The sequence below is a fragment of the Nerophis ophidion genome, linkage group LG05, assembly GCF_033978795.1.
Source record: "Nerophis ophidion isolate RoL-2023_Sa linkage group LG05, RoL_Noph_v1.0, whole genome shotgun sequence".
Taxonomy (NCBI): Eukaryota; Metazoa; Chordata; class Actinopteri; order Syngnathiformes; family Syngnathidae; genus Nerophis; species Nerophis ophidion.
In genome coordinates, this window is record NC_084615.1 from 36,334,106 (window position 1) to 36,359,746 (window position 25,641).

At 39.7% G+C, this 25,641-nt stretch overlaps 1 protein-coding gene across 1 annotated transcript in view; it reads right to left on the reverse strand.

The window, feature by feature from the left end:
- The window catches only part of nbas (NBAS subunit of NRZ tethering complex), a 383,924-nt gene that overhangs the window by 231,538 nt on the left and 126,745 nt on the right, over nucleotides 1–25,641 (reverse strand). Inside the window, exons 20-24 of the mRNA XM_061900721.1 lie at nucleotides 24,856–24,960; nucleotides 24,647–24,783; nucleotides 11,740–11,826; nucleotides 8,571–8,724; nucleotides 3,446–3,631 (exon numbers count right to left, since the gene is read on the reverse strand). Of these exons, the coding sequence (XP_061756705.1) occupies nucleotides 3,446–3,631; nucleotides 8,571–8,724; nucleotides 11,740–11,826; nucleotides 24,647–24,783; nucleotides 24,856–24,960 (669 nt within the window). The remainder of the gene's footprint in view (nucleotides 1–3,445; nucleotides 3,632–8,570; nucleotides 8,725–11,739; nucleotides 11,827–24,646; nucleotides 24,784–24,855; nucleotides 24,961–25,641) is intronic.

A 25,641-nucleotide genomic window follows, 5' to 3' on the forward strand; every position in this document is an offset into this window, starting at 1 on the left:
GCTCTCTGTCGTTTTAAGTATGTATTGCCAAAACATTAGATTCTCTTTATGACAGGACTTTTCTGCAGTTTTAGAGCATCACTACAAAAAAAAAACATTCATTAAAGATTCTCTGAAGTCAGGACCCCTCTGCTGATTTAAAACATCTAGCACAAAAAAAACTGGTCAAATATTATCTGTATGACAGGACTGCTATTCAGTTTTTATGCAGCTACTGCAAAAACCATAGCCAAATATTGTCTGTATTGCTGGGATGTTACTTTACACACCACGTCTGGCTCAAGTCCAGCGTAATGAACACTGGTGGTGGTCAAGCTAGTTCTATCAATTGGGACTCTGCGCCATTTAGCCTTTTTCGGTGAAAAAATGCCCTAAACTTGTGTTCAACCGTTCAAATCGTGGAAAAGACAACAATTTTTTCAGAGTTCCTCGAGAGGTTATCAAAAACAACAGAAAAGTGCAAGATGTGTGGAAACAACGAGAAAAGCAGGACACACTCCAGTTCATGGGATAAGGTTCAAAGAATGCATGTCTTTGCAGTGATCACTTTGTTAAAAGTTTGTTTGATATTCTTTTAATGTATATTATTTCGCATTTAAGTATTATCTTGATATTATACGTATTTTTTAAACACATTTGCTATGAGTGTTTCAAAAAGCACCAACTCGGCGTGTCTAAATAAAAGAATGAAAATGTGAGCAAAACCTATAATAGTTAAGCTTTAACCAAAGACAACAATCATAAATTAAGTTTTTAGCACATACACAATGTTGACATCTATAGTTATTTTTTTATTAACACGGGGAAAATACGATACTCGTACTTGCAACAACAAACATGGCGGCTTAGACGCAAAGTTAAGTCATGAAATGCAACCTTACGCGTGCAAAAACGATGCATATTTTCCGGGAGAGTCCATCCATCCATCCATTTTCTACCGCTTATTCCCATTTGGGGTCGCGGGGGGCGCTGGCGCCTATCTCAGCAACAATCGGGCGGAAGGCGGAGTACACCCTGGACAAGTCGCCACCTCATCGCAGTTTTCCGGGAGAGTCTTGATACCAATTTCTTTGACCCAGCCACGCACAAATAAGTTGTAAACCTCCATGCTTTTCCAAATTTTTATCTGTTTTGTTGTGTAGAATGATGTCTGGAGCCCCAGATAGCTCGATATGTCTGGAAATGCGACCAACGTATAATCCTTGATATCACTCGACAAATCTTTTTTTGATAAAGTATAGGGAAACATTCCTTTGCATGGTTTGATTTTTTTGCTTGTATCTGCTTTTTACAGGAAGATTTAAGCCTCTTTTGAACTCAGACAGGTCATACACTGATTGCTGTACAACAGACATCTTCGCTTGGTCGACCACCACTGGTTTTCACTTCTGGGAAGAAGGCACATGTTGGAAAAGAGAGCTCTGCTGTTTTTAAATAAATTACTGGAAACACACTAATCAAAGATTCTTTGCATATATAACATGAAAGTTCTGCTGTTTTTAAAAGCTTTCTGAAACCCACTACTACCGACCACGCAGTCTGATAGTTTATATATCAATGATGAAATATTAACATTGCAACACATGCAAATACAGCCGGTTTAGTTTACTAAATTACAATTTTAAATTTCCCGCGGAGTTTCTGGTTGAAAACGCCGCGAAATAACGACGCGTATGATGACGCATGTTTGTGACGTTATTGGTTGGAGGGGACATATTAGCCCAGCACCACTTACAGCTAAAAGTCGTCTCTTTTCATCGCATAATTACACAGTAATTTGGACATCTGTGTTGCTGAATCTATTGAAATTTGTTCACTTAATAATGGAGACGTAAAATAAGAATGCTGTTGGTGAAAGCGGTGGATTGCAGCTGCCTTTAGCACCGAAAAACAGCCGGTGTTTCTTTGTTGTGAAGCTATAACACAGAGCGGTCAAGCGAACAGGTTTCTTTACGTCAACCAGCAAGTTGTTGGACGGGAAAATTGTGATATTAAGTCGGCTCTTACCGGAGACTTCAGTGGATTATGGGACCTCCTCCTGTAGCTGTCAAAAAGGCAGCTGTGATCTTTGCTCCTCCATTGGCTTCTCTGAAGAACACTGGCGTTCACCGCAGCCATCGAACTTTCAGGTATGACAGTAATCTCACTAAAATACTATTAACACAATAAGCAAATAAGGGATTTTCCAGAATTATCCTAGTAAATGTGTCTATAATTACATCTGAAACGCACCCACTGCCGCCGCCCGGAGCCGTCGCTTTTTCTTTTTTTATTTTTTTTTAGTGCCTCACTCTTTCATCCTCGCTCAAACTAATGGGGAAATCGTCGCTTTCTCAGTCCGAATTGCTCTTACTGCTGGTGGCTCACATTATAAACAATGTGAGGGGCCCTCACACCGGTGACGTCACGCGCACATCGTCTGCTACTTCCGGTACAGGCAAGGCTTTTTATTAGCGACCAAAAGTTGCAAACTTTATCATTGATGTTCTCTACTAAATCCTTTCAGCAAAAATATGGCAATATCGCGAAATGATCAAGTATGACACATAGAATGAACCTCCTATCCCCGTTTCAATAAAAAAATCTCATTCCAGTAGGCCTTTGAGCATCTATTAGTAAAACACCAATTGAATATCATTAAAAGGCTTTGCTGTTTGTTAAAAGCGACTGCAAAGACACTAGTCAAAGATCCATTACATGTCAGAAACATTTACCGTATTTTTATAAATGGTTGATTTATATAGGCTAGTAAGGACAAGTGTTGTACCTGACAAGTTTCGGCTACCTTGCTTCTGCAGCCTTCATTTACCGTATTTTTCGGACTATAAGTCGCAGTTTTTTTCATAGTTTGGCCGGGGGTGCGACTTATACTCAGGAGCGACTTATGTGTGAAATTATTAACACATTACCGTAAAATATCAAATAATATTATTTAGCTCATTCACGTGAGAGACTTCACGTATAAGATTTCATCGGATTTAGCAATTAAGAGTGACAGATTGTTTGGTAAACGTATAGCATGTTCTATATGTTATAGTTATTTGAATGACTCTTACCATAATATGTTACGTTAATATACCAGGCAAGCACCTTCTCAGTTGGTTATTTATGCATCATATAACGTACACTTATTCAGCCTGTTGTTCACTATTCTTTATTTATTTTAAATTGCCTTTTAAATGTCTATTCTTGGTGTTGGGTTTTATCAAATACATTTCCCCCAAAAAAGCGACTTATACATGTTTTTTTCCTTCTTTTTTATGCATTTTCGGCAGGTGCGACTTATACTCCAAAAAATACGGTACTGTACTGCAAATATATTTTAATTATATGACAGGACCGTTCTGCTGTTTTTAAGCATGTTTCGCAAAAACATGTCTCAAAAGTCATCTTTATAAAGAACACCAAATATAGATGTCAGAGGTTAAAAACTGCGCCCACTTACATTTTTCATAAGGAGGCGGAGCTTGTCGATGTTGCCCAGCTGCTGCAAATCAAACAGCGTCAGGTTGAGTTCACAGAGCGTCTCGTAGATCACCGTTTCCAGGGTGATTAGGTCATCGCACAGGAGCTCCAGGCCGGGGATCGCACGCTCTTTCCCGAGGCGCACCAGCGACAGGGCGCAGTCCACCTGGCAGACCACAACAAAGCACAGCACTGTCAGTAGACACAAAGAAGTTCTCATTAGTCACAAAACAATAAAGCTGAAAAGATTGAGACGTCCTGCATAGACAATCAATAAGTTCCCATCAAAAAGAGCTTCAAGTCAATCTGTGACCGCCTATAATACGCTGGCAGCATGCCCGGCAGATCAATACTGTCACCTGAGGATGATGGCTGATCTACCAATAGCAGATGGTGTAGCTGGTGTAGCTTCCACCTTTCAGCACACATGCAAGCTCGTCTTGTAAGGATTTAGAGATTGATGAATAAATAAATGTTGCACCAGCTTTTGATCCAAAAGGGGGAACAGTCCATTGATGTAAAAAGATACTCTTTTGCAGCTCTCCAGAGATAGATATGATGTTAAAAACACTCTTGTACATTTAATTACCATCCACACTCTCCTTTCTCATTCTCCGCCTGGCAACATCTCATCTCATCCAGATAACGAGAATAAGGGTGTGCTATGAAGCCATTGCCTTGGACGCCTTCTACAACATGTTCAAACTGCTTGCCAGTCCAGCAACATGTTGTATGCAGCTTCCGCAGATACACGTACAAGATTGAAAGGCATACTGGGTGAAACAGAGTACACTGATGGTTATGATATAAACAACTCTTACTAATATGCACCACACTGTGAAGCCACACCAAACAAGAATGACAAACACATTTCAGGAGAACATCCTCACAGTAACACAACATAAACGCAACACAACAAATACCCATTATCCTTTGTATCCGTGACAATTTCTGAATATATTTTACACCCCCGCGCCCCCAACCTCGCCCACCTTACCGACGCACGGGGGGGGGATGTAAAATATAGTCAGGAAGAGTCATGGATACAAAGGATAATGGGTATTTGTTGTGTTGCGTTTATGTTGTGTTACTGTGAGGATTTTGCCCTGAAATGTGTTTGTCATTCTTGTTTGGTGTGGCTTCACAGTGTGGTGCATATTAGTAAGAGTGTTAAAGTTGTTTATATCACAACCATCAGTGTACTCTGTATCACCCAGTATGCCTTGCAGTCGTGTGCGTGTGTCTGCAGAAGCCACATACAACATGTTGCTGGATTGGCAAGCAGTGTGTACATGTTGTAGGAGGCGACAAAGGCAATGACTTCATAGCATGCCCTTATTCTCTTTATCTGGGTGACCACCAGCAGATATTCGCGAGAATGTTTGCTGCTCCTGTTGTCTCCTTTACTTTGTGACACGGGTCAAAATGGCTCATTCAGTAGTAAAGGTTGCCGATCCCTGAACTATATATATTAAATATTTTCGTATGGTTCAACAGCCACCCGCCCGAATCTATTTAAAATCTATTTTTTCGTCATGTTACCCGCCCGACCCGCGATTTATCCGCGGACTTCGCGGATGAGACCGCAAACCGCGCATCTCTAATGTATATATATCAGGGTTTCCCACACATTTATTTATTTGTTGCGGCCCGCCACGAAAGAATTACGGCCGCCACAAATGAAAAAAAAAACAAAAAAACATTAAGAAATAAAATAAATATTTTTATTTATTTATTTATTTATTTATTTTTTCGGCTTTTGACTCGCTCGGCCGCTCATGGGACTCTGTCTGTGGATGGAGCTTTTAGTTACATATCATATAAATATATAAATATTATATAAATATGTATATAAATATGTAAATAAAGTGTTGTAATTATATTCCAACTCCGCGTTCTTCTTGGTCATCGCCGCCGACTCAACCCCGCCTATCCCCCCACGTCGTCGCCCAAGCCGCCGCCCAAACACACCACCACAAATAGATGCCTGACCTGTGGGAAACACTGTATATATACCCCTCTAGGGGACCGAAAGCAATGGATGTCGAGCGGGTCTAACATGATACTGTGAAAGTTCAATCCATAGCGGATCCAACACAGCCGCGAAAGTTCAGTTCAAAGCAGATCCAAGACAACAGCGAGAGTCCCGTCCACAGGAAACCATCCCAAACGGAGTCGGATCCGCAGCGTAGAGATGTCCCCACCGATACACAGGCGAGCGGTCCATCCTGGGTCCCGACGAGCGGTCCATCCTGGGTCCCGACTCTGGACAGCCAATACTTCATCCATGGCCATCGGACCGGACCCCCTCCACAAGGGAGGGGGGGACAGAGGAGAAAAAGAAAAGAAGCGGCAGATCAACTGGTCTAAAAAGGAGGTCTATTTAAAGGCTAGCGTATACAAATGAGTTTTAAGGTGAGACTTAAATGCTTCTACTGAGATAGCATCTCGAACTGTTACTGGGAGGACATTCCAGAGTACTGGAGCCCGAACGGAAAGCGCTCTATAGCCCGCAGACTTTTTTTGGGAAGTTAGGAATCACTAATAAACCGGAGTCCTTTGAACGCAGATTTCTTGCCGAGACATATGGTACAATACAATCGGCAAGATAGGATGGAGCTAGACGGTGTAGTATTTTATACGTAAGTAGTAAAACCTTAAAGTCACATCTTAAGTGCACAGGAAGCCAGTGCAGGTGAGCCAGTATAGGCGTAATATGATCAAACTTTCTTGTTCTTGTCAAAAGCCTAGCAGCCGCATTTTGTACCAACTGTAATCGTTTAATGCTAGACATGGGGAGACCCGAAAATAATACGTCACAGTAATCGAGGCGAGACGTAACAAACGCATGGATAACGATCTCAGTGTCTTTAGTTTACAAAATGGAGCGAATTTTAGCGATATTACGGAGATAAAAGAAGGTTGTTTTAGTAACGCTTTTAATGTGTGACTCAAAGGAGAGACTTGGGTCAAAGATAATACCCAGATTCTTTAACAAGTCGCCTTGTTTAATTGTTTGGTTGTCAAATGTTATTGAGCCTGCTAATCATTCTGTAATTGAGGCCTTGACCAGAACACGTTATAAAAGAATTTACACAGTATTTCAGCCAGACAGAAAATTTCGGACCATTTTTCCCATGGTCTGTGAACACAGCGTGTCGGCGTTTCGTGTGCCTAAGAGTGAAGCACTTGTTGGAATTGAGCCTGTTGCTAGCTTAAAAGTGGCCATAAAAACTAAAAAGAGCATCAGACTTTGTATATTTTGTTCTGTAAGCTAAAATACATTATATTACTTTTTTTTGTTAGATCTGGCGGCTATTATAAAACCTGTACATTAAACCCTAGATTTAGTTAAACCGGATGTATAGCATAGCACTTTTATTTTGAAGCCGGAAAAGTGTGTGATTGGTTTGAGAGATGTTTTAATGTCAGATCCACTATTTGCAATAAAAAAAGTTTCCCTTCGACATCCTGCCAGAGGTCATTCATTTTTTTTAGCTTTTATTTCATGTTTCTTTCTAAATCAGTCACAGTAACAATCTAAATGTTGGAAATGAAACCAAACCCACCCCTGAACGACAAGCGCTGCAGGGGTTTTCTGCAGGGATGTCGCCTCTTCTCACGGCGAAATATAGCCCTTGCTTGTTAGGACACCACTTTCCATGGCTTCAACCCTGATATTCGAGCATTACTTACAGTAAACATAAAAGTGGATATGCAAAATGCGAGGCAATTTTTTTTTTTTTTTTATGAAAAAACTGGACACATATTTTGTTCGTCCTCATGAAGATGAACAGGACACTTTTTTTCCCAGCGATTCTGGCCCAACAAATGCGCCAATACAGCCGGCATCCAGGTTAAAAATTAAATTCTAACAATAACTGGACTACACTATAGGGTTTCTGCGGGGCATTAAAAACCTTAAAAGTTACAAAATGGATTTTGTGAAAATTAAGGCTTTAAATGGCATTTGAAAACATAAATGTTGATTTATGCCAGAGGCATTAAAAAAATGTTACAAAATCTTAGGGCTGGGCCGATAGTAGTAGGTCACTCAATCGAATGGTAAATAATAATGAACGTCATAACTTTGTCGTCATCGATACATTGCTAATGTCTGTTAGTGTGTTTCTTTTCTCCGGTTGGGGCTTTCAAACTGGATACAAGACGTCTTGTAAGGTCCAGTTCAACAGCATGAAAAGCGCTGCCGCAATACGGAAAAATAAAACGGCTCTGAGATCCCAAACTTGCCCATTTTTTGGTGACTGTAGGCGTGTCATCCTTAACATAGACACCTTGTCATTTAATGAGAAAGCTAAACTTGTTTCATACACAACTCCCTTAATTAAGCTGTCTCCAGCTCAACACTCATTAACTAACTTGGCTAACATTAGTAAGTCTGGTGACACACCTTACATGACTTACAGTGGCCTAGTATGGCCAAATACCTTTGGCAATATAGTGTATCAGGTTGGATATTTTCAAGATGAGTGAGCAATTCTGACATTTTGCACGAGGGTAGGAAATAAATCCCAACCACATTTTGACACTCGTACTAGTCTACAACCAGAGACCTGTCGTCATTGGGGCTTCTTTTCATCACGGGGAAGAAACAAGATGGAGAAATTAAGAAGCCAGAAGCGAATGCCTGTTTGGGTGGCTCTCTCAAGTGTGTGACGCCCTGTGTTTGCGCGTATGTGTGTGCACATGAAGCTCAAGTGTCAAGGGACTAAGGGATGGAGCCTCCTGGAGTAACTTGTGAGGAGGCAAAAAGATGAGGAGTTGAGGTCTAATTAAAAAGGAACAAGGGAGGAAAGAGTGTTCCTGGAGACTAACAAAGATAAAGACACACACACACAGACACTCACACACACATTCACGCGCGCGGACACACATTTTCACTAGCTTGGTCTCCAAAGGATGATGAAAGATGTAATTACCAAGTTGTCTTTAAAAATGAGCAATGTACCCCCAAATCTCTTCTAGCTTCTGTAAGCTAAGAGCCCAAATACGTCTGAATCCTTGCTATTCCACTCAACACCACAAAGGAGACAAATAAGGAAAAAGATTAAAGACGATCCCTTAATTTTGGGGTTTGGTTGTACCTGTCTGGAGCAAGAGTCGATATCCTGCACTCGGCTGCAGTACCAGTCGGTAAGAAGATGAATGGAAGGAGTCGCCGTGCGAAACCTCAGCAGGTCAGGAGAGTCCTCGTAGAGGAATACGTCGTCGTCAATCAGGTTCTGGTCCAACACAGCCCTGAGAGACGTCATGACAATTGTCGCTTATGCATCAAAAAGCAGGTCTCCATTATTAACTTTTTATCCTTTGACTTAGACCACGGGTGTCAAACGTATGGCCCGCAGGCCGGTTCAGGCCTGCTAACAAGATTAATTCGGTCTGTGGTCGGCAAGATGAGTTTGCCAAGTATAAAAATGAGCTGCAATTTTTTTATGAAAGAAACTGATGTTCTAAATAAATCCACTGAATGTTGCAATAACAATTCTGTTAAACAAGCAAACAGTTTACAGCAGGGCCAAGCAAGAGGTACACAGTAAAGCAGGGCTGCGGCAACTCCCCCTCGACATAAATTAAATGTAAAACCTGAAATTTTACATCCTCCGCTTCAAACACATTGTACTCTGCCACCCTCATTGCACCAAAATGTCTCTGTGAAAAAGAGAAAAGTGAACGCAGAGTGTAATTCAACCCTCTTAAGTAGGGGCCGTGTGCATCACGGCCGTACATTTTTCGTTTAGAATAAAATAATAATTCAACATGAAAACCAAATTTATACGTTTTTGGTTGGATAACAAAAAAACAATAAATGGAAAACAGATTGTTATACATTATGCAAAAATTGTTCTCTCAATGTATTAATGTGTTTCAAAATTAAAAATGGGAGTTCAAACAGTGTGGATCTGGAGTGATCCAGAACAACAACAGAAGAAGAAGACAAAGAACGGCGTCACTGTTGTCAAAACAATTGTGTCACGGTCAAGACTTTGCGTCTATTCTTTAATGTCCAGAGACATTGAAGTGACACATTTTATTGGTTGTCCATCGAGCAGGCAAACATTGCGCTTCTTCTTCTGTTGATGTTCGGGGTCACTCCCAGACAAAGATACGTAAAGAGATGCTGCGCATGTGCAGTCTACCAGAGCTCCAAACATTGAAAGTATAGACGAGAAAATAGTTTTCCACTTGCTGTTTTAATTACTATTTTTGTTTTTCAAACACATTAATACATTTTAATAATGAAAAACTATCTTTTTTTCGTTTTTTTGTTTTTTATTATCAAACCAAAAAAAACGAGGAAAATCTATTTTTGTACGATTGTATGTTTCTATTCAAAACAAAAAATGGATGGCCGCGAAATACACAGAATGTATTTGATACTTAAAAGAGTTTTTATTATCTATTATCTATTTGGTATATTCTTGAACCCCACATAAGCTTTGACTTACAGTTTTAATGGCTTTGTATATACCGTACACTGTGACAAAATTTAAGTTGTCCTTTGTTGTGTTTTAGAAATCAACTAGAGGTTTGTTGTCAAGAGGATTAGTTGTGATATGTACATTTTAAGAATGTGCCTGTTCTATTTTTGGCCATAATAAAAATGAAGAACATTAATTTAAGTTGTCTTTATTTTTAAATTACATTGCCATGATTTTACTAGTCCAGCCCACTTGGGAATATATTTTAATCCATGCAGACACATTATGGAGATGGGGCCATCAGAAAATTGGGACATCAAAAAATTGCTTATTTTTGTTTAACAGATCAAAAAAAGGCTTTCCTCAGTGCAGATATTGTGTCCATAGTGCAGCCCAAGGGCCATTTTAGGCCTGGATTTTGTTTTCCATTGCCCATGTGTGCAACATAAATATAAAATAAGATATAATCAAGATTATTAATTAGACATATTATTAGTAGGGGTGTCAAGATCTGATATTGTATACCGATCTGATATCTGAAAAAATACCAAGTATGGGATTATATTGCATTGCATCGAACATCTCCGATATCAGCTCTGATACGAGCAGTTCTGCAGCATGTTTAATTGTGTAAAGCTAGACAGCCAGTTAACACCTAAATGTCCTCCAATAAGCACAGAAGGTTGTTTTTTTATTTGTTTTTATTTTAGTCAAGTCATTTACAAAAGGTAAACATGGTAGCATATAGGCTACTAGGAATTAGGAGCTACACAGCAGCCAATCACACAATAGCGCACAACAAGCTACACCTACTGTACGTAAAAGGTGTAATTTTTTTCATTGAACAATATTGCAGTGTAAAATACCACATTTGTTTTATTTCTATATATTAAATGAAGAAACAAATGTTCTTTAGCACTGCCTTGTCTGGCTTTTATGATGTATTTATTCAGTGGACTGAGGACATGACACACTGTACGAAATCTGATACATTTGCATACACACAAAGCAGACAAGAAGTTCTATATTGGTGGCCTCATGTTAGCTTCCTGAACTTTATATGATCAGGAAATGTGCAAATTCAAAGACTTTTACTCAAGAATATGTTACAAGAAAAAAAAACAATTGTCAACATAGAAAAATATATTTATAACACGGCTTAATGAACGAAAAATATTTATTTTTCAATTTTAAAAAAACATTTTTTTTAGGAAAACTAGTGAGGCTCTGCCTCAAATGTTTACCACACAAAACATAGCGGCCATAAAAAATATATGTAAGATAAAGAGATACAATGAAGGCCGTTTTGTTCTTTTTTCTTTTTTTTTCTTTTAACCGGACACATTTGTAAATTAGAAAATTGAGCCCAAAATTTAGTTTTGGATTAAAAAAAATATTACCTGTAAAGACTACTTTACGGAAATAAAAAGACACTTGAAAAATGTGGTGATACATGCTTTACACTTGTCAGCCACCGCATGTATTACAGCAATAGTTTATGTTGAACATCCTAAGTCTGTCTTTCTATCTTAGAACCCAAAAGAGAGAGGGAGCATGTGAAAGTGTAAAACCCGATGTCACAGTGTAGCAGTAATAAGCGCTTACTAAATCAAGCAGTAAACGAAGCCGGCCTCTCCAATCGCACAAATTGGCAGTGTAGCAAGACAGAGCATTACTTTGTTATGACTCTTTTTCACATTTGAATGATAATAGGCTGTCTGCTACCACAATGATGCCAGAGAAGGCATGCTGTCTGTTTGGAGCAGGAATTGTAACATATTGTTACGAGGACACGTTCATTTGTGTACAATGATATCAATGCTAAAATGTTTACCTGCACTCCTCTGCCTCACACCAGTCCATTTCTCTGTGTCTCTGCTCGTCCCAGGGGATCAGAACCAAATCGCTTTGCTCGTTCAGGCTGCGAAGAAAAGCATGTATTACATAATATTGATGTTAACATGGATACACCATACTTCAGAGTAGTCCGTGCACAGCTTGTCAAGCAATATAGATTTAACGACAACACACAGGCATGATTGTGTAAATGGCTAAAACCACAAGTGAGTCACAAGATGATTATGTCTAGGTGGAAACACAGTAAACCAGGCTATTCAATCAAACTGTTTTGCCACATTTCTAGAAAGCTAAGGACTAGGGGGGCGGACTTCTCCTTTTATTTAAAAAAAAAACAGTTTGATTGAATAGCCTTTGTAGTAGACTTTTCACTGTATTTTTTGTGAGTTACAAATTTCGGAAATTAATAGCCCTGTTACGCAAAATAAAAGTGTTCAAGGCAGTGGACGCTGGGCTAAGGAAGTTAAAATGTCTGCAAATATGTTGACACTGGTCCACTGAACCTCTCTATGCAACAGGAGAGCTTTTGTGTTTTTAGAAATTTGCTGCAAAAATGTTAAGGTCCAAAGTTAAACTTAAGGGCCGATCTGGTTACATTCCCGGGCAGACAGTTGAATAGCCGTTTAATAAAACCATTCATCCATCATCTTTCACTTTTCCGAGGTTTTGGTCGGGGGGTTAGCAGCCTAAGCAGAAAAGCCCAAGCTTTCCTCCTCCCAGCTACTTGGTCCAGCTCTTACCTGGGGATTCTGAAGAGTTCCCAGGCGACCTGGGAGACATACATTAGTCTCTCCAACATGCCTTGGGTCTTTCTTGTGTCCTCCTTCCGGTCAGACGTGCCCCAAACACCTCCACAGGGAGGCATCAGTGGGGCATTCTGACAAGATGCCCAAACCCCCTCATCTGGCTCATCTCGATGTGGCGGAGCAGCAGCTTTACGCTAAGCTTCTTCCGAATGACAGATTCTCACCCTATGTCTCACCACCCGACAGAGAAAACTAATTTTAGCCGCTTGAATCTTGTCCTTTCGGTAATAACGAACAGAACGTAGATCGACCGGTAAATTGAGAGCTTTGTCTTCAGGCTCAGCTCCTTTTTCACCACAACGGACCAATGCAGTGTCCGCATCACTGCAGACACTGCACCGATCCACCTGTCGATCACACGATTCACTCTTCCCTCACTCGTGAATAAGACCTCGAGGTACTTAAACTTCTCCACTTGCGGCAAGATCTCCTACCCAACCCAGAAATGGCGGTCCACCCTTTTCCGGGCGAAAACCATAGACTCACTTGGAAGTACTGATTTTCATCTCAGTCGCTTCACACTCAGTGTAAACCAATCTAGTGAGATCTGAAGATCCTGGCCGGATGAAGCCAGCAGGACCACATCCTCCGCAAAAAGCAGAGACCTAATCCTGCAGCCACCAAAGTGAATCCCCCTGAACACCCTGAGGAGGCCTAGCAATTCTAAATAACTGAATCACCACGGATTTTGGAACAGATCTGACAAACTTGTGAATCATCACTTTTTAACAGGCAATGTGCAATTTTCTTCTTACATACCTTAACACTCAAACACTTTTGCACCTGAGCACTTTAGTACTCTTACACTTAAATCCATATGTCTATAATCACTTTATTGCCAGTCTGTCATGAGTAATTTGGAGTATTGTTTAAGGTTTTTTTTTAGTCCTACTGTATTTTCTATTATTATTGTTGTACATGGCCTTGTTGTCTTGTTGTTTGGTGTGGTTCTGTTTTTGTGTGTGCGGCATTAAGTGCCGCATGGACGAAATCTGGAATTCAGCCATTGGCTAAAATCTTGCATATTTACATGTGTATATTTATCAATATGTGCTGTCCTTTTTAAAAATTAAAAATAAATACATTTTAAAGTCAAAGCATGTGTGTGTAAATTTTGAGCAAGATTGGTTTACAAACATGGTTCCCATCAAGAAAAACTTCTTACTTACATAAAAACTAATTATCCATAAGTTATTGGGCATCAGCCTGATGCTTGTAAACTTTAAGAATAATTGTATTGCATATATGCTAGCATGCCATTCAAAGCATCTAGACCCACAGGGGGCGCCACTAATGTCCTTCAGATTTAATGGCTGATGCTGTCTCAAAAAGTGTTGCCATAAAAGCCCAGTGAAGTTCTCCAAGTGCAGGAAGCAACAGATGGTAAATTTGGATGGAAGAAGCCTCAAAACGTAAAGTCAAAAAGATTTGGGAGGGGAGCGCGCAATCCGCCTGGGTTGTAAACCCTTGATTTATGTTTCTAGACGCTGTGTTAGTATGCAGTCTGACTTCTAAAATCTGCAACACATCTGAGGAAGATCAATTGGGAGCAGACACCAAAAGGAGTAATGAACGTTTTAACACTTTTACCTTGAAAAAAAGCTCCAAACTCAAAGATAAACAAAAAAAGTAGAAACAAAGTAAAAGTGTACAAATCTGGTTGTTCTAATAATAAGTCGATAACAGTATTAATACTAAAACAGGGTCTCTGCAGGTATCAACCTGTCAAATTTAAGATTGTAAGACCATTTTACATCCTTACGGACAAAAAATACAAGGACAAAGTAAAATCAGAGGTCCAGAATGAATTTTAAGTGCCGTATTTTTCGGACTAGAGCGCATTTAAAATCTTTTTTTTTTAATCTAAACTCAACCAGTGCGCCTAATGTACGGAATAATTCTGGTTTTGCTTACCGACCTCAAATCAATTTTATTTGGTACATGGTGTAATGATAAGTGTGTCCAATAGATGGCAGTCAAACATAAGACTGCAATATTAATAACTAATATTGTTATATATGCAATAACTAAATTTTTGTTTAGTACGGTAGCATCGCTAACCCAACAAGGAACTCCTTCCAGTAGCTCCACCCACTCAGCTGATGACTTTATGCAATTCTTTAGTAAGAAAATTGAAGTCATTAGAAAGGAGATTAAAGACAATGCGTCCAAGCTACAACTACAACAAATTAACACTGACACGATTGTATATATGGCGGATACTGCCCTCCAAAATAGTTTCTCTTGTTTTGAGGAAATAACATTAGAGGAATTGTTACAACATGTAAATGGAATAAAACAAACAACATGTTTACTTGACCCACTTCCTGGGAAACTGATCAAGGAGCTCTTTGTATTATTAGGTTCATCAGTGCTAAATATTATAAACGTATCACTTTCCTCGGGCCCTGTTCCCCTAGCATTCAAAAAAGCGGTTATTCATCCTCTTCTTAAAAGACCTAACCTCGATCCTGACCTCATGGTAAACTACCGACCGGTGTCTCACCTTCCCTTTATTTCAAAAATCCTCCAAAAAATTGTTGCGGAGCAGTTAAATGAACACTTAGCGTCTACCAATCTATGTGAAACCTTTCAATCCAGTTTCAGGGCAAATCACTCCACGGAGACAGCGCTCGCAAAAATGAGTAATGATCTATTGCTAACGATGGATTCTGATGCGTCATCTATGTTGCTGCTCCTTGATCTTAGCGCTGCTTTCGATACCGTCGATCATAATATTTTATTAGAACGTATCAAAACACGAATTGGTATGTCAGACTTAGCCCTGTCTTGGTTTAACTATTATCTTACTGATAGGATGCAGTGCGTCTCCCATAACAATGTGACCTCGGACTACGTTAAGGTAACGTGTGGAGTTCCCCAGGGTTCGGTCCTTGGCCCTGCACTCTTCAGCATCTACATGCTGCCGCTAGGTGACATCATACGCAAATACGGTATTAGCTTTCACTGTTATGCTGATGACACCCAACTCTACATGCCCCTAAAGCTGACCAACACGCCGGATTGTAGTCAGGTGGAGGCGTGTCTTAATGAAATTAAACAATGGATGTCCGCTAACTTTTTGCAACTCAACGCCAAAAAAACGGAAATGCTGATTATCGGTCCTGCTAGACACTGACCTCTATTTAATGATACAACTCTAACATCTGACAACCAAACAATTAAACAAGGCAACACGGTAAAGAATCTGGGTGTTATCTTCGACCCAACTCTCTCCTTTGAGTCACACATTAAAAGCGTTACTAAAACGGCCTTCTTTCATCTCCGTAATATCGCTAAAATTCGCTCTATTCTGTCCACTAAAGACGCTGATCCATGCGTTTGTTACGTCTCGTCTCGATTACTGTAACGTACTATTTTCGGGTCTCCCCATGTCTAGCATTAAAAGATTACAGTTGGTAGAAAATGCGGCTGCTAGACTTTTGACAAGAACAAGAACGTTTGATCACATTACGCCTGTACTGGCTCACCTGCACTGGCTTCCTGTGCACTTAAGATGTGACTTTAAGGTTTTACTACTTACGTATAAAATACTACATGGCCTAGCTCCATCTTATCTTGCCGATTGTATTGTACCATATGTCCCGGCAAGAAATCTGCGTTCAAAGGACTCCGGCTTATTAGTGATTCCCAAAGCCCAAAAAAAGTCTGTGGGCTATAGAGCGTTTTCATTTCGGGCTCCAGTACTCTGGAATGCCCTCCCGGTAAAAGTTTGAGATGCCACCTCAGTAGAAGCATTTAAGTCTCACCTTAAAACTCATTTGTATACTCTAGCCTTTAAATAGACTCCCTTTTCAGACCAGTAGATCTGCCGTTTCTTTTCTTTTTCTCCTATGTCCCACTCTCCCTTGTGGAGGGGGTCCGATCCGATCCGGTGGCCATGTACTGCTCGCCTGTGTATATAGCTGGGGACATCTCTGCGCTGCTGATCCGCCTCTGCTTGGGATGTTTTCCTGCTGGCTCTGCTGTGAACGGGACTCTCGCTGCTGTGTTGGATCCGCTTTGGACTGGACTCTTGCGACTGTGTTGGATCCATTATGGATTGAACTTTCACAGTATCATGTTAGACCCACTCGACATCCATTGCTTTCCTCCTCTCCAAGGTTCTCATAGTCATCATTGTCACCGACGTCCCACTGGGTGTGAGTTTTCCTTGCCCTTATGTGGGCCTACCGAGGATGTCGTAGTGGTTTGTGCAGCCCTTTGAGACACTAGTGATTTAGGGCTATATAAGTAAACATTGATTGATTGATTGAATATGATTCAAGTAAACAACACCAACTAAATCTAGAAACATTTACTTACCCATCTTATGCAAGTCATTTGGCTTTGCTGTGGGCTTTTGTTAAGTATTCTCCGCTGCTATGTATAGCTGTAACAATACACCGCTGCTGCGCACAACACACTAGCATGTGGTGCGCAATAAATTCTGACGGGTCAGCACAGGTAGCCTACTTTAGTTCCGTTTTGTGATTACGTATTATCATCCTCAAAAATCCAAACATTTAAAAAGCAAGATTGAAGTTTATGCATGTTTTAAATAAAAGTAACATCAATAGATTTTTAAGACCTTTCAAAATCGCATGTAAGACCTTCTATGAAATTTTAGGAGAATTTTTAAGGCCTTAAATTAAAATAATTGGATTTAAGACTTTTTAAGACCCCACGGATAATAATTATACTGTAAATTATGATACCATACTTAAATAATAACAAATATATTTCTTCAAATAATATAGCAATACTAAAAATACTTTCTAAGTAATAATAAAAATATATATTTTTAAAAAATCCTTAGTAATCAAATGACAAAAATCCTCAAAAGAATACTAAAAATTATTTTATATCAAATATTGATGACACTAATAATCACAACAATGAAGATTAATGAGGCGCAAACACCAAAAGTGAGTACAACAATGATTAATGTAGCACTTCTTCCTTAAATAAAAATCTCCAAACTCCAACACAAACGAAGACAAAGTGAGAACAAATAGACTTAAAATTATATTTTTTGGGACATGGAGTACACAGTGTGTGAATACTGGTCTTTCTGTCTGTGTTGGCCTGCGATCAGGTGGCGACATGTCCAGAGTGTGTACCCTGCCTTCCAGCTGGGATAGGCTCCCCCAATACCGCGGCCCCACGAGGGAAAAGCAGTAGAAAAATGAATGGATGGATGTGTACACACCAAATGTCTGTTCTAATAGGCCCATAATAATACTAATAATAAAAAGATACAGTACTAATACCGCATTTCCTTGAATTGCCGCTGGGCATATAGTATGCGCCTGCCTTAAATTACTGCCGGGTCAAACTCGCTTCGCAAAATAATTAGCGCATGCTTAGTATTACCGCCGGGTCAAACTCGTGACGTCACAAGTGACACTTCCCCTGTCTTCTTTTTCAAAATGGAGGCTGATTTCAATACCGGTAATTTTAAACCGCATAAAGGGAAGAAGATTAAGAGCTATTCAGTAGGATTTAAGGTCCAATCTATTGAATACTGGTATGCTAAAAAGAACAGTAAGCAGCTATTTTTTATTAATATACCTGTGAAGCAGAAGGTCCGACAGACAGGCCCAAGATGGCGGCGAGGAGGCGGCGTCGGCGAGCGAGCGGAGAGGAGGCGTGGAAGAGCGACCTGGACTGAGGTTTTATTGAAAATTAAACAAAGTCAAACTGCTCTGGCCATGTCCTTTCTTGGTGGTTCTGGGAACCCGCAAGACGACGGCTTGAGACCGTCACAATACCGTAGCTGCGTGTGTCCAATATGAGTCATTAAATGACTCCCGCCTCCTGGTGGTAGAGGGCGCTAGTGATCCTTTTTGTGACTTCTCGGCTGGAGAAGAAGTGACAATGAGTGACGTGAATTGTGCTGGGACGGATATGACGCGGCGGAAACACGACAGACCTTTTAGGATGTAACACCTATGCTGGCTATGTAAACAACTGGGCTGAAATAAAGCATCTTCCAGTCCTAAATACACAGTGTATTATTTATACAATAACACTTCCTGGTGGCAGCGGTGGGATAAAGAGATCACCCACAGAGCAGAACGGGAGGGGGAGTTTTCCGAGGTTAATTCTGTCGTCGCCCCCGCACTTGAGGAGCCGTGCTAACTGATAGCAGCAGTCTGACAGCAGTTTTCTAAACTGGACTTTCAATCGAAGCAGGAGGTAATAAAGGAAGATCTCCATCGAGACAGAGAGACTTTTAAAACTGAAGAAAGATAAGGAAGACTTCTATAAACAAGTTATCGATGCTTTTGATCAGGAACTGGCATGGATTTCATTTATAAGTAAAGGTAAGACCAAACTAAAGTTTTTTTATTAAATGTGCTTTTCAGGATGGTATCCTTACATCACACTCAAATGTTTACTGCATTCCTTTGGTAAGTGCCGGAGTGAGAAGAGGTTTTAAAATAATTAGCGCATGCTTACTTTTACCGCATGCCTTTGGTTAGCGCAGGAGGCAGAAGAGGTTTTAAATTAATTAGCGTCCCGGCGGCAATTCAAGGAAATACGGTAATTCCTGAAAAATATAAAAACAAATTCCCAATTATAGTAAAATCATATTAGAAATAATTCCTTAATAATAATACAGCTAAAAATAATCCCTAAAGAGTTATTTTTTAATCATAAATGATCATTTTAAAAGGTTTTGATGACTAAAAAAATATTTTCCAAATTAACTTCAATGAGCAGAAAACCAAAAGGGATTCATGATGGTAATGTAATAATGGACACATATTTTTCTTATTAAAAAAATAAATAAATAAAAACTGCGACACAGTGGACAAAAGGTATCTTGAAAAGCAAAACTAGTTAGAAAAATGTAGGGTAAATATTCAATGCAATATTGATAGGTGAGGATTGAATAACTCAGCACGACTAATCTACTTCCTATCAGACGGAGCAAGACCGAAAATGGAGAATAAAGTTCCTCCAAGTTTTCAGCTGAATACACACCCGAACCTGATCAATAACCACAGGGGAGGAGGTTGGTTGTGTGTAAGAATGCTGAGAAGTCGATGGCGTGAGTCGTCTGCTTCATTCAGAGCTCATAAGCTGTGGCCCGCAGCAAGCTGAGCCATGATGGATGCTCACTGCAGAACCATGCAGACACATCACCTACATACTAAACTCACACAGTGCTCATAAAAAAGGTAAGAAGTCTGTCCATGCATGTGTGTGTTGGCCATAACTAATATTAATGAGTGTGGGCCTTTGTGGCCTGTGGTGGACTATGCACTTTGTGTAATTGTACAGTAAAAAAGAGGTGGAATACATGTCAGAAAGCAACTGAAGAAAATCGGAGCGCACTACTTGCCTGTAAATAGCAGGGGCTCTGTCGACCCAACTCGTCATCAACCAGGGAGCATCTGCCATAACTTATAATTATTCTGTTGTATAACTAGCAATTGGTGGATGAGCAAGTTAAATATGTTCCTTCTGCCATTTAGAGGGAGACATTTTAATATTTCTGCCCATACAATGTCTCCTCTTCCATCACATTCAGCACTGGCTCCTCCCTAGATATGTGTGCTGAGCCTCCTCTTCACACGACTGACTTATGACTGCACTGCTAAACACTCCTGCTGTCATTTTGTCAAGCTTGCAGATGACACAGGAGTAGTGGGACACATCACAGACAACGATGAGTCTGAGTACAGACAGTAAGGAGAACATCTGGTGCATGGATTGGTGAAAAATCAACATCCTTTGCATCAATGTAAAGTAGGCCAAGGAGAAGTCAAACACCTCCTTCTCCCCTGCAGCAGATGTGGAAACGGTCTACAGCTTTGGGTTTCTTGAAGTTCATCACTCCAGTGACCTCACTTGGAGCTACAACACTTCATGTTTGGACTAGGGATCTCATAACCATCATAACTGCATGGCAGAGCTGCCGCAAAGCTGATGAGAGGAAGTGTGGTGAATGCTGATCAAAAGATAGTGGAGAGCAGCCTTCCCACCACCACAGATATCTTTATCAGCAGGTGCAGGGAGAGGGCTGCCTGCATCACCAAGAATCCCACCCAGACTGCACACCGGTTTTGACCCACTCCCTTTAGGCAGGAGGCTGCGGCGCATCTGGAATAGGACCCCCAGAATGTGGAACAGCTTCTTTCCAGAATCTGTTTGACTGCTCAACTCTGATGGTGCTGTCGCAATGGGTACTAATCCCCCATACCCCATCACCTCTTCCACATCTATGCACGAGGAACACTGAACTCGCACATGTGAACCAACTGGGCTTAAATGGGCTTGTATTTGGTTTAGTTTGCTGTCATTGTTTTTAACTTCTATTACAACTATATGATCACAATTTATTATACTTTATTAGGTATTATATTCTATTTGTAATATATTCCTATTGACCTATGCTATTTATGAGCTACTCTATATCCTATTCCACTTAAAGCAAAACCAACTTTACCTTATCAATTGGTACCAGTTTTTGTGTATTTGGGACATGCATAAGTCCCGAATATTTAAAAAATCGAACCATTGAAGCATCGCACAGATATTCATAATATAATTTCACCTTCATTTATACCTCCTCTAAACTAGCCGTTTGAATGTGGCCAATTAGGGTCATTTTTCCAAATGTAAAGTTAGCGGGTATCTCCATTAATGGTATAGATTTACCAGAAGAGCTTTGCGCAAGTCCGCCATTGTGGGCCAACACTGTAGTCCAGAATTTCCTTATTTTTCTCTATCCTCATGCATCCTCTGCTGTTTACATTACTAATACAATGTATAGTTCAAACTTATATCTGCCAGTAGACTCGATATGAAAGAGTTAAATACTAAATCATGGCTAGAGGGGAGAAGACACAGTTGAAGTGGAGGCACATAAATAAGATCGCTCACAAAACAGCACATCCTGAAGTGACGGTCAAATAGCGGCTTGAAGTCAGTCTGCAAAACATAATCTATGCAAAAAAAAATGTTATTAAGAAAAGTTTAATTATTAAAACAATTGTGTTAAGGGTATATTTTTTAAAATATACCATATTATATATCTACATGTATCCATCCATTTTCTACCGCTAATCCCTCTCAGGGTAGCGGGGGTACTAAAAATAATTTCTGAACCAATCAATTAATATCCATTATAGAGTAAAATAATTGTCCAAAAAATATTTTAAAAAAATTTATTAATTCAATTATACCAAACAATTTTAAAATATTACAATAACTCAATAATGAATTTACTCCATAGTGAATTAAGATAATTACTAATATGATATCATATAAAATAGTATAATATAATATAAATGAATAAGATCAAATAAAAAAAGTTAAAATAAATAAGAAAAAAGAACAATTATTAAATAATGAATTTAATCATTACAGGACTAAATTAATGTATTGCTATAATACAATATAAAAAAAATATTAGAAAATACAAGTGAAACAAATCAATAATGAATGGATTAAAATTAATTGTTAAAAAATACTTATATACATATTAGGGTTGTTGGGTATACCTGTACTAATAAACTACAGCGATACTAATTAATTGAAATCAGTACTATACTGCCTTTTAAAAATATCGGTACTGTTCTTTCATCTGAATGCCACTGTGCGGCGGTGACTACAGAGCTGAGGTGCATGATGTTGAGTTGTCAAAACGCACGCACAAAGTGCATACAAGCAAAAACATCAAGGAGAGGAAGAATGGCAAAAAACGACCATTCTACTTGTTAATAAAGAGGGTGTGTGGAGCGCAATATGGAAGTGTTGGGGTTTCAAAACTAACTATAAAGGTGACGCTTTCAACATGGAGAAGCCGCCCTGCAAGTGCTGCTTTAAAACACGCCTCGTCAAACGTGGTAATTAGTATTACCACCGTTGCTTCAAACTTAGGAAAATATTTAAATAATAAGCATTCAGATCTGCACAAGGAGTTAGAACTAGTGACAGGTAATAATGTAGTTGTTACACCTGTCCTGCTGTTCAGCTCCAATGCAGGCCGTAGTCGAGGAGCACAGGGCAGCTGTTCAATCTAGGGCGGATATTTTCGTCGGGGGTGACACACTTCACTTTAGCCTGCAATGGGTCTGCTAAATTCCGATTTCGGGTCAGAATGACAAGGCCGCCGATTTGTCACAATCTGTTTGCTTTATCGTTAGTTTTGCAGGACAAAACCGGACCCGTTCATCCTTTTACTGCGCAGTGCACGGGCTGCTTCTCTCTCTCTATTTACTCGCCTACTCACTCACTGACATAACACAGTCAACACGTTGCCATTCTCTCAAACACAAATTATGTAACTCTCATAAGTTAACCAGCTACCCTGCTGTGCACATATTTGACGCGAATAGAGCTGCTAGGCTTGATACGAAATATTAGGAGCTAAGACAGCCCAAATAGCGTCACCTAATGCAAGTGAAATGACGAAATTTTGTAACAAATTGCTACAATTTGTGTTTTATCTTTAACAATGTGTGTTTTATCTGGGACATGGATAATTTGTGTGCATTTATCCATAGTTGTGTTTTTAGGACTTACTAAAATGTTGTTTTTCTTAAAGCACAGACCAGGAGTGGCAAGCATTCATCATGAAGCATTTATTAAAATGTCAATAAAGATATTTATTATAGTCTAATCTAATCCTTGATTATGGAAATAATCAAGTAATATGGAAAATTGTAAATTGTTATTTTCCTTTATTTGGAAAATTATAGAAAACTATCGATATACATTTTGGTACCAGTACCAAATTATTGGTATCAGGACAACCCTAATCCATACATACATATATACATATACAGGTATATGTATATAAACATACATACATACATACATACATGCATACAAAACCCCAAAAAACTGAAGTTGGCACGTTGTGTAATTCGTAAAAAAAAAAAACAGAACACATCGATTAGCAAATCTTTTTAAAATTATATTCAATTGAATATAGAGAAAAGACAAGATATTTAATGTTCGAACTAAAAAACTTGTTCAAAGTAAAAAACTTGTTTTTTCATATTGCTGTTGTCTGCTGAATATCTTCCCACTTGGAGCCAAACCACCGCCAGATGATGGACCCCCTACTCTTTATGTTGGGCATTTATTGTTCTTCCTCCATTTGTGATAAGTTTCGCACCTTCTCTCTCTCTCTCTCTGATCGGCGAGAGCTATGACGCTAGACTCGCGAGAGTATGTGACGTATGTAAGAAGGCGGGCTTGTTTTCCGTATCTGTCAGAATGAAAGACGAGGAGTGAGAGAGAAACGCCTGTTGTGTGATGCCTGCGGCTAAATGCAACTCGACCTGCCTCAGCTAACGTTAGCCTAGCTCTCGCCGAGAGCGTGTGACGCTACATGCGCGACAGTACTGTATGTGACGTATGTAAGAAGGCGGGCTTATTTTACGTCTCTGTGAGAAGGACAGACGAGAAGAAGTGAGACACGCCAGTAATGTAATGCACGAAGCTTAAAGCAAATATGTGAGAACATATAATCGAATATTACGATATAGTCATTTTCTATATCGCACAGAGACAAGCCCAGCCCTAATATATATATATATATATATATATATATATATATATATATATATATATATATATATATATGAAATACTTGACTTGGTTAAATTTAGCGGTAAGGTAAATATACTCCTCCCCTCTTAACCACGCCCCCAACTACGCCAAGCCCCGCACACAACCACGCCCCCCGCCCACGCCCCCCACCTCCCATATTCGGAGGTCTCAAGATTGGCAAGTATGCCTGCCCATCGCTTGGTGAAGTTTTGAACATCTTGTGGAAAAAGCACCCTCAAAACAAATGCTTTATGGTGGATTACCAGCTCTGTCAACTACAATTTAAAAACAACGCTTGAGATTTGCCGCCATTGTGAGTAATACTGCTATGACACCAACACATGGCAACATCGGAGTTGGCCGACCAATGACATCCTACATTCATTAAATTGCACATGTTGCCAACTTGAAAGCTGGTTATCTGAAAGCATTGATTAAAGATCAGGAGGAATGGTGAAAGAGTTGTTTGTGTGACTGCGTAGCGAGCAATGAGGTACTCACCAGGCTTCAGGCAGCAAGACCATGTATTCGTGTGGAGAAGTGGTTTCTGGAAAGTTGTAAAGAATGGCCAAACGATGCTGGAGAAGCTCTGCCCCATGATATGTAAAAAGAATGTCAAGAGCCTGCATGTTGCTCTCCTGTAGACGGAAAAAACAATAATGAGGGTGCTTTTGGTAGGGAAAACATGACAAATGACAAGTAAACTTTACCCTGGCGTAGTTTCTAGCTGACAACACAATATTTTGACTACGGAACTTCTTGAAGAACTTTGCATCGTATTTCTGCTCAGCTGCATGAGGACCTCCAAGTATCTCCTGGAGAGAAAACAACAATATTATAAAACTCCTTCCACCCGAATGCAGCTGAGATAGGCTCCAGCGACCCCCCGCGACTCCGAACGGGACAAGCGGTAGAAGATGGATGGATGAATGGATGGATGTGTGGATGGATGGATGGACTGTATGTATTCCATTGGCAATCTGCCAGCACCTAATTATGTGTCTTCATACCTCCATTAACGCAAATAAACTTCATATTCTAGTTTCTTAAGAATCATTATTAAGTAACATTACTACTGGGAGGATAAGGCTAAACATGTTACACACCAAGAGCAAGTCGAAAGCAGGCATGCTAATAGCTTAGCTAACTGCTAAACTAGCTTGAAATAACAACGAGAAAAAGATGCTTAGTAAAATTTAAGAAGTGAAGATGAAACTAGGTTGCAGGAAAAAGTATGCAGACATTAACAGGAAATTAACAAGTACCGGTACATCAATAAGAGTTACAGAGATTTTAATACAACAAAAGTTGCTGTGTCAGCATTGTCACAGTCAATACAAAACATCTAAGAGAAGGGCAGATCAATACAAAAGTTGGTGGCGCCGACATCAGACGCAGCATCAGTACGTAATCCAAAGAAAAGTAATAAGATACTGTAGATATTTTTATTTTCTCAATAACTTTTTTGTCGTTTTTGTACATGTTTACAAACTCAG